At 33.2% G+C, this 15,593-nt stretch overlaps 1 protein-coding gene across 1 annotated transcript; it reads right to left on the bottom strand.

The window, feature by feature from the left end:
- Positions 1–14,528: 14,528 nt before the first annotated feature.
- Positions 14,529–15,488, bottom strand: LOC102879679 (olfactory receptor 10AG1). The gene has a single exon (XM_006918805.1). The coding sequence runs from the start codon at positions 15,486–15,488 to the stop codon at positions 14,529–14,531; it is 960 nt and encodes a 319-aa protein (XP_006918867.1).
- Between the last annotated feature and the right edge of the window lie 105 nt (positions 15,489–15,593).

Raw genomic sequence — 15,593 nt, 5'->3', positions numbered from 1 at the left:
GTAATCTCTAAACTTAAGTCCACCATCATCTTGATTCATTCATAGAAAATGAACTTTGAAACTTCAGAAGGGAACTGATATATATTTAAAATCAATCCAAGAATTAAAACTTAATATATATTTTTTATATTAGGTAATGATACCAGAGAAAATGTGAAGTGTGCAATCTTATTTAGAGCTAGTTGTGAAGAAATAATACCTAATTATTTCACCCTGATAAAGGGTGGAATTATTATACAGGCTTTTGCTTTTGCATTTCTCTGGGTTCATCAGTTCTTTTTTTTTTCTTAATTAATTGACTTATTCTACCTTTTTTCAGTTTAAAGTGTTTTCCTTAAAGGTTTTGATCACTTTTTAGTTAAAATGAGTTTAAGTCCTCAATTTATATTCTACTGAGAATAATTTTCTTAGAGCAATGTTTTGTTACTGAGGGAATAAATAAATGCAATATTATCATTATAATTTATGTACTTCTCTCAGTCATGCTAAATACAGAAAACTGTAATCCCATCGTACTGTTCAATAACTTTCTTTATTAACACCCACATAGTGTGCGATAAATGTCAATTAACCTGAAACTCAATCAATATGACCTGTTCATCCCAATATTTGTTACATTTCCCTCATACCTAGGTAAATTTCTAATGTCATATTGTTCCTTTGAACCAAAAACAATTTCTTTTCTCTATTTTCCCTTTTTAATTTTGCCTAATAATGTGTAACTTTGATTAAAATCAATTATTATTTAATCTAGAATGTGAATGCCTGGAGACTACGAAGGAAACTTAAACACACACATATACTCACACACATACACAAATACACTATCTTGATTCATTTAATATTAACGCCATTTAAATTCCGGTAGTCAATGCTGCTTGACAATTTCCACTAAACTTTATTAATATTTGTAGTGTAACTTTTCAAAACAAATATACAACAAAGATATTATGTTTCTTAACTCATTATGTACTACACCCATCTTTACCTGTTAGCCCCATCAGCTGATGTTCTTGTCTTAATACTTTGATAAATAAAGCTCTAGGCAAATATTCTCTTATGTTTCCCTATTTTCATTAAGACAGGTTTTCAAAATTAACTTAAATGAATAATGCCGATTATAAATGCCTGTATCATCATTATTTGACCTATATCTTATCTTATATTACTTTATAATTACGAAAGAAAAGAATTACATGAGTAGTTAACTTATTTTCAAATAAAGATTTTAGAATTTTTTTCTTTTTTATTTTTGTATCTTGATCCTCCAATTAAGAACTCTTTTTAATTAAAATAGTCTAACAAAAAAATTACAGCTTACCTTTTAGATTTGCATGAAGATGTATATGTGAGTGGAGGTGTTTATCAACCTGTAGACATGTTAAGTTCTTCTGTCATGTTGAGGAGCCACTGTAATTCTATGACATTCTTGCTGGCATCAAATGTTGGCTGCTCTTAAATAGGAAGCAGCCGCGCTCACCTGGGGGGAATCTTCTCTCATGTGCCAATTAAATTCCTGAACACTGCTTTTTTTGGCAATCATATGGGTTTAGTTTTTAAAACCAGTTTCCTTGTAGGTGGCTTGCCCTTCTCTTCATCCTTTCTTGGCATGAAGCTCCCCTCAATGAAGGAGTCTCTTGGTGAAGAGAATTAATTGTTAGATAGTACTTTCATGAGAAAGTTAAAAAATGTTCTACAAATTGTATTTCAGACTCTTAATAATTGGTGTGGATTTGCCTTCCTTACTTTTGTTCTCATATTTGATCTAAATCTAGATCTTCCACATTTGTAGAAAAATGTGTCACATGTTATATCACATGAACATGACATGCTTGGTCTCTTTAACACATTGAGTGGTAAGAGCCCTTTTCAGAAGTAGAACACTCTGTTGATTAACTTTTGTGAAAATTAAAGCATGTCAGGTCTGCTGACAAAAAAAAAACCTGGATAGTTTTATTCATTATATGACATCTACTCAGGCATCAGGGGCGGTATCTAGCTGATTCAAAAGGAACCCTCATACACTGCAGGTGGGACAGCAATTTTGTATAGCCACTATGGAAAACAGTAGGCAGATTCCCTCAAAAAACTAAGAATTGATCTCCCATATGATCCAGCAATCCCTCTACCGAGTATTTACTCCAAAGACTTGAAATCTCATATCTGAAAAGATATCTGAACACCGATGTTCATTGCAGTATTATTCACAATGGCCAGGACATGGAAGCGACCGAAGTGTCCTACGATAGACGATTGGCTAAAGAAGCTGTGGTACACGTATACAATGGAATATTACTCAGCCATAAGCAGAGTTGAAATACTCCCATTTGCGACTTAGATGGAACTCGAGATAATCATGCTGAGCGAAATAAGCCATACAGAAAAAGTTGAAAATCACATGATATCACTTATGTGTGGGATATAAACCTGAAAGCAATAAATGAACAGGACAAACAAACAGAGACTTATGGGCAAGGACAATAGACTAGTGGTTACCAGAAGGTAGGGGATAGAGGGAAGCGGGGAGGTAGATGGGGTGAAGGGAGACAAATATGGGGTGACAGAAAGAAATCTAACTATGGGAGGTGAATGCACAGTTTAAATATATATATATATATATATACTTTACTATTAAAGTATACAGCTGAAACTTATTGGATTTCGTTAACCAATGTCACAATAAAAAAATCAATAATTGTATACTTATAAAAAAAGAGACAAAGATAAAAAATAGTAAGTCACCTCAAAAACAAGCACTTCAAACAAGAATATTTAAGACAAAAAAGCAAACGAGCAAACTTTTCGCTAATGTCCTCATTCCATTTCAGATACTTCGAAGCAGATATGGTGATGACATTATCACATTTGATAATTCTACAGGTAATTATATATGTTTTTCCTGTTTCATCGTTCCTTGTGTATTTGACGTGTGTATCTAAACACATTTTTTTTTTCTTTTGTATTTTAAGCCTCCTCTTTACTACAGCATGCCTCTCATTCATTGGCCCTCTGTACTCTTTATTATGACGGATATTATTTCTGTCTGGCTTATTTCACTCAGCAGGCGGGATTTCCATCATGATTATCCACAAAGGAGAACTGCATACGTGATTTGCCTCCAGGAAATGTGTCACTTCCTTATAAACTGGGACAAATTGAATGTCCATTCCCCATTAAGATTGAGAATTTCAATACTTCCTTATTCAATTAGATATTAACATCACCTGAAAAAATATCTAGAAGCTAAAACAATTCCTCAGCTATATCAGTGACTTAATAAAATAAAGAAGCATCTTACACCCATTTCGCAGAACAATTTTGCTGTCAGAGGTAATGTAACATTGGTCCCTCTCACCCCAGAATCCCACGATTCCCTACTTCGTACTTTGTGGTCCCATTTCACATTTTCAGTGTTCAGAGAGCTGAGAATTACAGACAGATGCAAAATAAGGGAAAAAGTACGCTCTTAATAGCCTCAGCACAGAAGAGATACATTGCATCTACCCACACGCCACTGTAGGAAATAATCACATGGCCTAACAAAGGCGTGAGGGGGCTAGAGAATGTTGTTCACTGTGTGTCAAAGACACAGAAACATGTTTGGAGAGCATCAAGCCAGACTCTGCCACCATCCTCAGCTTTGGTCACTAACAATGTGCTATAGCATGTTGTAACATATGTACATTTAGATTTAAGTTTCAACAGGAGATTTACATAACAGAATAATTATGTGTAGTACACAGCTATGTATTTCAGCTTTTTAAAGATATATTCGTGTCTAATGCAATGTCTTTTTTTTTAAATTAGTAACTTAACTGAAGCATAATTTACAGAAAATATAGTGCAGACTTTAAACTTGATTTAATAAAATTTCAAATGCGATGAGATTTAACAAATATAAACATTCATAAAACTAATGCCACAGTCAAGATACAGAACATTCGCAATATTCCAGAACATTTCTTCATGTACCTGTGTGATCCAACCTTCCTCTACCCCAACCTCAGGGAACCAAAGATCAGATTTCTGTAACTATTGATCATTTATAATCCAACAAAATGTGTTCTTTTATCCTGAAGTCTTTGCTCTTGGTAAGGATTTTAAGATTTATCTATGTTCTATATGTATATGTTATTTATTGTCAGTGCAGAATTGGACATCATGCTTTATTTTGTTCATTTATTTATCTCTAATGAGATTTGGGTTGTTTCTAGATTTTTGGCTCAGAAATAGAACTGCTGTGTATATTCATGAGCAAGTTTTAGAGAAAGGCATGTGCTGTCATGTATTTTGAATTAAAATTTAGAAGTAAAATCGTTGGATCATGTGGTAGGTTTATGTTTAGCTTTTCTAGAAACTGTCCACATGTTTTTTGAAGTGGCTATAACATTTTACACTCCCAACAGCAAGCAGCATATGAGAGTGAGAATAGCTTGACACCTTTGCCAACGCTTAGCTCAGTTAGAGTTTTCAATATTTTGCCATTCTCATGGTGGTTTAATTTAATATCTCACATGGGTTTAATATGCATTTTCTAATAACTAAAGATGTGCATGTGTTTATATACTTGTTGGCTATTTACATGTTTTCTTTTGATGGAGTCATCATTGAGACCATTTGCTCATATTTTTTTCTACCGGGAGTTTTAATATTATTGAATGGCAAGTATTCTTTATATGTGTGGAAAATATTTTCTCTTTCTGGTTTGCTTTTAAACCTTTTAATGTAATCCATTGAAAATAAAAGGATTTTAATTTTTGTATAATAATGTATTTTTTAATGAATTATGTTTTTCTATCATCTTAAGAGCTCTTTATTCATCATAATATCACAGGATTTTCTGTTATCATTTATTCGAGGCCTTTTTTATATTGGTTTTTACATTTCAGTTTGTGACCCATTTTGAGTAGATGTTTGTGTTTGCTGTGTGGTAGGGTTTGATGTTTATTTTTCCCCATGTAGGTATTTAATTTCTCTTCTAGTATTTGTTGAAAAGTTTTCCATTCCCCACGGATTGTACTGACATCTTTGTCAAACTCAGCTCAGCATACATAGAGCCTTTTTCTAGACTCTCCATTCTGTTCCATCAATCTATTTATTTGTTACTTTACCAAATCCTCATGGTTTTTATTATAGTAAACTTATAGTAATATTTTTTAAAATTTATTTTTATTATGGTAACATTGGTTAATAAAATCCAGTAAGTTTCAGGTGTACAATTCAACAGGAAGGCACATATATATTGCACTGTGTATTCACTGCTCATAGTTAGATTTCTTTCTGTCACCACATATTTGAAGTCAAATAGTGCCCTTCCTCTAATTTTTTGTTTTTGAGTAAAAGTTACTTTGCCTCCCTTGCATCCTTTGCAATTTTACACAAATTTTAGAAGAGGTCTATTAAGGTCTATAAAATGTCTGCTGGAGTTTTTCACCGATATTTATTTAAACCTATAGAGAAATTTGGACTGAATTGACAGCTTAACAATATTGAGTATTGCCATCCATAAAAATGATATCTTTTCACTTATTTATCTCTAATTTCTCTCAGCACTTATTAGTTTACATAGTATAATTTCATGTTTTGTCAAATTTTTCTAAATTTTGCCATATTTTTATTAAGTATATTACATATATTTCTACAATTTCCTATCCCAGTGGATTGCTGCTAATATATAAACAGTTAATGTCATGTTAACATTTAATAGCATATCCTTGCTGAATTCACGTAATTATTTCAGTGGTTGTTTTGTGGATACCATAAGATATTCTAGTCAGACATAATGCTTACCAAGAGGGGTACTTTATTATCCTTTGCAATTTTATTTTATTTTTTCTTACCTTATTTGTGTCTTCTTCTTAACCCATGTGTTCAGAAATGTGTCAATTAATTTCCACTCTTCTTGAAATCTTTTTTTTCATTGCTTTCTCATTAATTCTATTGTATTCAGAAAAGATGTTCTATACAATTACAAAAGTTTGAAACTTACAAACCACGCTCTATGAGTCAGCATATGAGCTATCTTTGTTAACCCACGACGAGCTCCTGAAAGGGTGCATATCATGCTCTTTTGTGAGTAACATTGTCCAGATTACCTATTCCCTTACCGTTTTTTTTTTTTTTGATGTTTCATGGGTGAATGAAACACAGATGTGAAGATTTCCTACTATGATTGTAGAATTGTCAACTAATCATTTTAAGTGTTAGTCCCCATATTTTGAGAGTCTGATTTTAGGTACATGCACGTGTATGACATTTATGTTTTCCTGATAAATTAACCTTTTCATGTTAATGAAATATACATGTTTATCTTTAATGATACAATAGCTACTCAAGTTATTTATGCTTACTGACGGCAGGGAAAAGCTTTCCTAGTCATCAAATTTTTAATTTATCTATATATTTTAGCTTTAAAATGAGTTTCATTTAGATGGTATTTATTTGTCTGGCTTTGTAATCTATTTTCTGCTTTTTAACTGAAGCGTTTAGTTAATTAACATTCAATGCATGTATATGTATTAAAATTAATGGTATCAATTTTGAAAAAGCTTTGCTTATTTGTTTGTCTCTTCTGTTTGTCAATTTTCTATTTCCTTTTGGATAATTTAGGTTTTTTTAAAGTTCCATTTTACTTTATCAGCTGGATTTAATGTGATTGCTTTAGAAATTAGCTTATAGAATTTTAAACTAGATTATTTAAGTTAATTTTGTGCCACTTTATGTACTCTAGAAACCTGTTTCAAATGTTGCCTTTAGGAGAGGTGTTGTAAAGGTAAATAATCACACCTTTCCACCCTGCCTTCACACGTTTTGCTGTGAGAATTTGGAAAGGCTTTCTCCATTCAAATGCAGCAAATTATGACTGCTCCTTCCCATCATTCTGTGGAGTCAGCAGAGCTCAAACTGCCAATAAGTTAATATTTTATATTTTTAAAACTATGTAGTGTTCTGCAGCTCAGGTGTTCACTTTCATATGGGACCCACAGGAGCCATACCTACTCTCATCATCCAAGAAGTCAAGCTGAACTGAAGATGTCCATCCTTCCACATTGTCTTAACATGACTAGGACAATCGTAGGCTTGGCCTGACCTGTGGCTGACGACAATTCAAGGATCATAAAGATGATTTTGCTGTAGGAGACAAGTATCAGTGGAAATGGAACAGTGACTTATATCACAGCAAATATGCAGACCATCATTTCACTCCTAAAGGTGTCCCCACAGGTCAGCTTGAAGACAGAGGGGATGTCACAGAACTGATTGATGAGATTAGAACCACAAAAGGGCAGGGAGAAAATGTGACTGCCTGCCCTATTAGGACTGTACTTCCAGCCACCATCTGGACACAGAACTTATAGTTCATGCCTGGAGGATAGTGATGAGAGAAACAAATGGCCAGATAGCGGTCAGAGTCCATCACAACTAGAAAGGAACACTCAGTGGCTTCCAGCATAAGAATCCAGCACTTTTGTTCAGTACAGCCAACTAAAGAAATTGTCCTTCTCTGGGTCCAAAGATTCACGAGGATTCTGGGAAGTGTAACTGATACATAGCATAATTCCAAAAAGGAAAAATTGCCATGGAGAGAATACATAGAAGATGGAGAGATGGGTCCAGTTTTGTTATCCGATATATGGTGCTGTTGCCCATCAAGATAATGATATAGATGCTTAAGAGCAAACCGAATAGAAAGCTCTGAAGATTGGGAACATCGGCAAAGTCCAAGAGAACTAATTCCATCAATTTAGTTAGACTTTTTTCTGGTGTTTTTTTTTCTTGGTATTTCATCTGTGGAAAGAGAAAACCGAGCATGTGGTTTTTGGTTTACTTTCATTGATCCGTGGGTGTTTTCCAAGTTGTATCAAGCCATTAATATTGGTTTGCATGATCACTGCAATTGCTTCTAATTTAAGAATGTTACTATTTATATATTTCCCACTTTCTTGGTTTAAAACCTATGGACTATCACTGCAAAACCTCCCTTGAAATTTCCTTTAAGATCGTTCTATGTACTTTGTGAATATAGCTCAACATAAACCCTTCCTATTTTCTGCTCAGCACAGACCCTGGAAAAACTGGCAGTCATTGAAGACAGACCCACAGTTTTGCCATATGTTCTCACTTTTAAGTAATTACATTTCTTGAGAATCTTGTTGTACTTCTCTATGCATTTTCTCTATCATACTTTAGTAGCTTTGTATCTAAATTCTCTTCCTTATATACTTTCAACTGCTTATTGCAACCCTTCATTTTTCCTCCTTAACTAAATTACGTTAAACATACAAGTCCCTATTATATACTTCATATTATTATGTAGTATATAAAAAAAGAGAGAATACTTTATTGCACAGAGTGAATTAAAACAAATATTTTTCATAGGATACTAAGTGGGAAATAGAAGGAGGTTTTATTCAGAACTAGTTGCCTGGGAACGCAGATACATATAGATCAATAAAGAGGATAAACCTGGGAAAAACAGAAATGGCCTGGAATGTGTGCATTACCTGTGTGTATGTGTGTGAGCAGAAGGAGAATATATATTGTGTGATGTTTTATCCTGTGTACTATGTGTGCCTCCACAGACTTTGTTGTGTCTCAAAAGGCATTTCAGATAATTATTTGTAAACTAATTTTATTTTTAGAGATAAGGATCTTGAAACTGACGAATGATGGAACTTAGGTTTTGTGATTACAAGTCAGGGCCTATTTTGTTATTGGACTTGAGTTTGAATCCTAACTCCACGATTTATTATCTATGTGTGATATTAAGCAATTATGTAGATTTCCCATGGTTTGCTTCCTTATGTGATAATTAAATGAGATACCATTGGTAAAATTACCTGTTGATTTTAATCAGATTTTAATTTATTCCTTATGTTTCTATAATGATGATTATGGATATTATATTATGTTCTTAAGTTCTTAGTCCCCAGGGCTGTAACACATTGCCTAGCAAAACTGTACTTAATAGAGTTATTAAGTTACTTGGTTATTATTTGTTCCATTCATATCCTCATTTAATTTTGTTTCCAATAGCTAGTTGAGTGCTTACACACGTGAGTGGTTTATAAATATTCCGTCAGGAAAATTTAACTAGATTCCACTACATACTAACCCAAGAACTGAATATTGAAATGGACTTTAAATGGAAATTAGTTATATTCTGGTATTATGTCCTCATTTAAATCATCAAAGCTTAATTTTACTTGTTTGAAAATATACGCAGTAATAATGTAACTCAGGGAATTGTTTTCAGGAAAAATTTAAGTGTTGATTTAAAATAGGCCGTTGCAGTTCTATGAGATATTATTACAATTATTATCATGCTTATTGCTTTTATCGCTATTAGTTTAACGTATCTTTTTCTTTCTTTCTGAACTTTGCTAATCTTTTATCATGCCCTAGAAGTAGTCTTTTCTGTCTAGGAGCGAAGACAATGTACAGGGAAGTGTTTTGCCAGAAATATTGAGCTTAAAATTAGTAGGCTATTCTATGCTGTGTGGATACAAACCTACAACAATACCTATGGAAAAACACTATAACTTGCTGGTTAACGTATCTTTTTCTTTCTTTCTGAACTTTGCTAATCTTTTATCATGCCCTAGAAGTAGTCTTTTCTGTCTAGGAGCGAAGACAATGTACAGGGAAGTGTTTTGCCAGAAATATTGAGCTTAAAATTAGTAGGCTATTCTATGCTGTGTGGATACAAACCTACAACAATACCTATGGAAAAACACTATAACTTGCTGGCTTTTATTTTTAGTTTTTTTTTTTTTTTTTTTCTCTTTCCTGTTTAAGTCTCCTGTTTTGAAGATATACAAACCTACAACAATACCTATGGAAAAACACTATAACTTGCTGGCTTTTATTTTTAGTTTTTTTTTTTTTTTTCTCTTACCTGTTTCAGTCTCCTGTACTTTGAAGATACAGGAGAACTAAATTTTGTTATAGAAATAGAAGAAAAGTAAATTGAAAAATTTATCTCAAATCTTATTTAATATATGAAAACATCTCCAGAGATAACTTCATTTGATTTTTTTTTTCTGAAATTGATCTACTCTCTCCATTATATAAATATCATTAACTGTTAATGGTATTTTTCAGTTGTTACATGGGAACGTCAGTTCCTTTACTATTTTTTTTTTCTGTTTCTCATAAACTAGAATAATGTAGGGAATAAGAGGCCTGGTTAATCAAAATTATTTTTTGTTTTTGACAATTGTTGAGCATTTATTGTATTTAACCACCCTGTTAATGACTTTACCTGCATTGTTGCTTTTATTACATTCCGAATGAAGTAGGTACCATTAGTATTCACATTTTGCATAGAGCTGGAGGAAGAGAGAAGTTAAATAACTTGCGCAACATCAAGAAGGTCATGTAACCTCACTGACTTCAACCTTGGCAGTGCAATGCCAGCATCCGTATTTTTCATCAGAGTTCAATGGGCTTCATACAACATTCAATAGAAAATATTATTTTAAATTTAATATTCTGAATAAGATCGGTGAAATTAAGACATATAAAACCACAACAGCAAGGTGATCTTATGTCCATTTCATATCTCATTCACTATTATAAAAATGAAAGACTCATTACTAAGGGGTAAAGTCTGTATATTTTAGGTTCAGAAGACTTATCTCATAAATTATTCTGATTGGAAGAAAGAGTTTTCTTTGATGACAATTCTTAAGTTGAAAAATAACACACTACAGTAAAATAAGTGGCATAAAACAATTACTGCTTACCTATTTATATTGTGGAGAAACCACTAAGTATTGCTTCTTTTATGAAAACTAAGGTCTATGTAATAGAAACTTTTAATTCAAATTATTCAAGATCCAAATTCTGCCATTCTTATTCTTCCTGAAGCTCATATTTCACTTTAAAATCAGTGTACCTTTGGTAAAAATATCCCTTGATTCATTGAAACAGCATCTCTTCTGCACTATGTGTTGCATCTTTAACTCACTCTATTTATCAAGTGGTAATTGAGAAACAACTCAAGGCTGTGTTTGGTTGGATTAACACTGCATTGAAGACGGCCTCTGAGGGATACAGTCTGAGGAGCCCTATTCTCCTGGCTACTCCTCTCCACCTTTCTCTCCACTCTCTCCTCATGTGGAGAGCGGAGGCAATTCCCCTTCGGGAAAGGCTATAGTAAGACATTCACAGTCTTCGAGTTGGTCTGTATCTACATATGAAATCTGAGGATATTAAATTTGAAATTGTTAAACACTATTTCTTAACCTCAAAGAATGTAACCTGGAAATTATCTAGAGTTCATGCATTATCTAGAATATTTATTTGTTAAGGTTGTCTGTTCCTGCATGAATAGAAAATTTTTTTTAGTTACAGGTATTTATATAAGAAAAATATGTCTGGACAAGGTGATATAATACACCAAGTCTCACGATTTTTCTATCAGGAAGTGAGGGTGAAAAAATGACATTAGGAGGGCTTTAAAATGATAGGAGAGAAAAGATAGCGACTTTTAATTTTTGGCTCTGAATCTTTGGTAAGCTATATAAAATAATTATTGCATGATTTAAATTAATTTTAATTAAATTTATCAGGGTGATATTGGTTAATAAAATTATGTAGATTTCAAGCATGCAATTCTATAATACATCATCTATATATTTCATTGTGTGTTCACCACCCCACATCAAATTTCCTGTCACCATATATTTGATCCCCTTTACCTTACTACCTCCCTTCCATTCTCTCCCTCTGGTAACCTGTAATCCACTGTCTGTGTTCATAAGTCTCTATCTGTTGGTCATGTTTGTTTGTTGCATTCAATATATCCCACATATGAGAGAAATCATATGTTTTCAACTTTTTCTGTCTGACTTATCTCACTTAGTATGACTATCTCAAGATCCATCCATTCATGTTGTCACAAATGGCAGTATTTCATCTTATCTTATGGCTGAGTAATATCCCATTGTATACATGTACCACAACCTCTTTATCCTTTTTTTGATTTGAGGATTCTTTCCTTTATTATCATTCAGGGCCCACCGGCAGTCATTAATTTTTACTATCCATTTTTATAATCTTCAATTTATCCCTCTCTGTATCTATTGTCACAGCTCTTTTTGTTATTTTTAAATAAATGACTCTAAATGTTATATATTCTGATTCCTTTTTGTTCATAAAAATCTGTTGTTTCTTTCAAGGATCAAAGATAATGTGACTGATTCTGAAATTTCCCTGCTAGATGCTAAATATCCCTTAAGACATTTAGTCACAACAAGGAAGGATGAAATGTAAGAATTTTCTTTGCTATGTAGTTTTACATTTACTGAATAAAAGATTATCAAGCTTTGTGATTTACATATTACATTCTCTTTATAATAAATGAAAACTATATATAAAAATATAATAAATAAATCAAAATTATTTGAAATCCTGCCCTGTGAGAAGGTCAACATTTTCTTCTAATATGGAGAATAGTCTGATGATTGCCAGAGGCAGGGGGTAGGGGATGGGCAAAATAGGTGAGGGTGGGCAAAACGTACAAGCTGACAGTTACAAAATAAATAAGTCATAAGGATGTAATGTACAGCATGACGACTTTGACTTTAGTTAATAATGCTGTATTGCATATTTGAAAATTATTAAGAGAGATCTTCAAATTCCTTATTATAAGAAAAAATGTTTTGTAACTATGTATGGTAGTGGATGTTAAGTAGACTCGTCATGGTGATTATTTCACAATATGTAGAAATATCAACTCTTCTTATACACCTGAAATTATAATGTCAATTATACTTCAATTTAAAAAAAGAGAAAAAAGTTATTTTTTGCACTTTAAACATTACATTCTCTTAGTAATATGTCCAAACAGTAAGTAAAAGTATAATCAGAAATTATGTGAAATCCTACCACTGTGAAGAAGTCAGTATTTTCTTCTAAGCCACATCCTCCCAGATTTTGCTGCTATGAATAAATACCCACTACTGACATGCAAAACAAAATATTATGTAAAATTATGGAGCGTTACTCTATTATTTTATAAATGGTTCAAGTTGTCCATACATATATCTTCTTTCTCACATATTAGAAAGGCTTGGAATGCCTTCAGTGACACGAATCTGAAACATTGTCTTGAGAAGTTCTGTAGGGCTGTACAGTGTAGATGTTCTCCAGTGTCTTTGTAAGTTTCAGCCAAGAGTGACTTCTTTTTCCTTGTGGTTTTCTTTAGCTCTAGAAAAAATCCTTTAATAAAAAGTCTGAACAAACAAATACGTATAATACTCATTCTTGGGCAAAATCTTTACACCACATGAAGTTAAATTGATGAAGTTTTTAAAACAAAAAGATAAGTATTTTGATTTTACATGCAAAAGAAAATATGAAAATTACTGCACAAAAAGTGATACTGAAATTATTTCAAGTGATTCAAATAAAAGGACTTTAATAAAAGAGACTATTTATATGGTGTATTATTTTCTTTGATCTATTGTAATAAAATATTACAAATTGAGTGGCTTAAAACAATAGAAATTTATTCTCTCTCAGTTGTAGAACCCAAAGTCCAAAATCACAGTGCTGGCCAGGTCTCACTCCCTCCAAGAGAGAATCATTTATTGCTTCTTCCAGGCTTTGGTGCCTCTTGACCATCCTTGATTCTTGGCTGCATCACTCCAATCTCTGCCTGCATCGTCACATATTCTCTGTGTCTCTATAACTATTTTCTAAACATCTGTGCTTTCTGCTTTATAAGAACACTGGTCATAGTATTTAGTACCCACTTTAACGATGGATGATCTCATTCCTTTAATACATCTGCAAAGGCCTTTTTTTTTCCCTCAAACAAGACCATATCTGCAAGTCCTATATTTACATATATTTAGAGGCCAACATCAACCCAATACACAGTGAAATGGAGAATGAAAGTGAAAATTCTGGAAACTTCTAAAACTAAATAGATATTTCCAAAACGAAAGCTACAACAGGAAGGAATGAGGTTATCAGAGGACAGTGAGTGTTGGGATAATAAAGGAGGGGATTTGTGATCTTAAAACACTATGGACAGTAGCAAAGTAAAAACAAAGGAAAACGCAAAGAGAATACTAAGATCACCCTGCTTTCCACCATCTCAGCTGCTGCTGGTTTCTCGCACTGGCTAAATCCTATCAGAGTACAGAGGAGGTTAGATAGGCTATCTGAAGGAATGGGAAGGTTAAAGAAAATGTATTGCAGAGCATGACTCTAAACCCTGGTTATATAACACACTCGATTAACTATCACTGTATTTATTGCTCGAGCAATCTCTTAATTCACTAGTTCACAGTGAGAAGAAACAAGGGTGTTCAAAGTAGATCATTACAATGGAGATTGTGCTCTGATTACAAAGAAGAACTTTACTTAACCCTATGAAACTAAGGTCCCTTAACATAATGTGAGGTTACTATGATGCCATTAATGATCATTATTTAGAAACATAGACGTAAAACTAGATTGTTTTTCTGTTGTAGCTACATAACAGACCCATAAGAAGGTCTTTTTCTGTAGTATCAAGTCTTTGCATCATCATAATAACTTAGTAGTTTTCTGAGTGCTACCATGATGTCTTTGTTCCTCAGAGTGTATATGATAGGATTCAATGTTGGGATCAAAACAGTGTAGAAAAGAGAGATCACTTTCCCAGTTCCTTCAGATTGATGTGGTTTTGGTTGCAAGTAAGTGATAGTAGCTGTTCCATAGAATAAGACCACAACTATCAGGTGAGAAGAACAGGTGGAGAAGGCTTTTGCCCTCCCTCTGGCTGATGATATTTTGAGAATGTTGGCAATAATTTTGCCATAAGAGATAATGATCAATAGAAATGGAACAATGATATATACTACTGTAACTACACAGACTGTGACCTCATTGAGAAATGTTTCTCCACAAACAAGCTTGAGAATTGGGGGGATGTCACAGAAGAAATGATTAATTGTGTTAGACCCACAAAAGGGCAGAGAAAAAATCTGATATGTCTCCCCAATTACGGCTGGAGCTGTACTGACCCAGGCGGCAATGGCTAGCTGGACACAGACCTTGTGGTTCATGACCACAGGGTAGTGCAGAGGGTTACAAATAGCCACATAGCGGTCATAGGCCATTGCTGTCAGGAGGAGACACTCTGAGACTCCAAACATAAGGACAAAGCACATTTGTGTGGCACAAGCAACCAAAGAAATGTTTCCTTTCTGGGTCAAAAGATCCATGAGCATTCTTGGAATAGTGACGGTTACATAACAGATTTCTAAAAAGAACAAATTGTTAAGAAAGAAATACATGGCGGTCTGAAGAACGGGGTCAATTCTGGTTATCAAAATTATGATGCTGTTGCACATCAGGATAGTCAGATAGATGACCAAAAATATCCCAAAAAGAATCCATTGGCTATTGGGAATATCAGAAAACCCCAAAAGAACAAATTCTGCTATTGTAGTCATGTTTGATTTTTCTTTTTCTACTTTGTTCTCCATTTGTACATATTGTAAATTCAGGATAATTAATTCATTAATGTTCTTGAATGACATTTTCCTCTTCTGTTAACTACATTAGATGTAGGAATGTATTTCTATAATATC

The sequence above is a fragment of the Pteropus alecto genome, unplaced genomic scaffold (assembly GCF_000325575.1).
Source record: "Pteropus alecto unplaced genomic scaffold, ASM32557v1 scaffold1418, whole genome shotgun sequence".
Taxonomy (NCBI): domain Eukaryota; kingdom Metazoa; phylum Chordata; class Mammalia; order Chiroptera; family Pteropodidae; genus Pteropus; species Pteropus alecto.
This window is presented reverse-complemented; position numbering and strand designations above follow the sequence as displayed.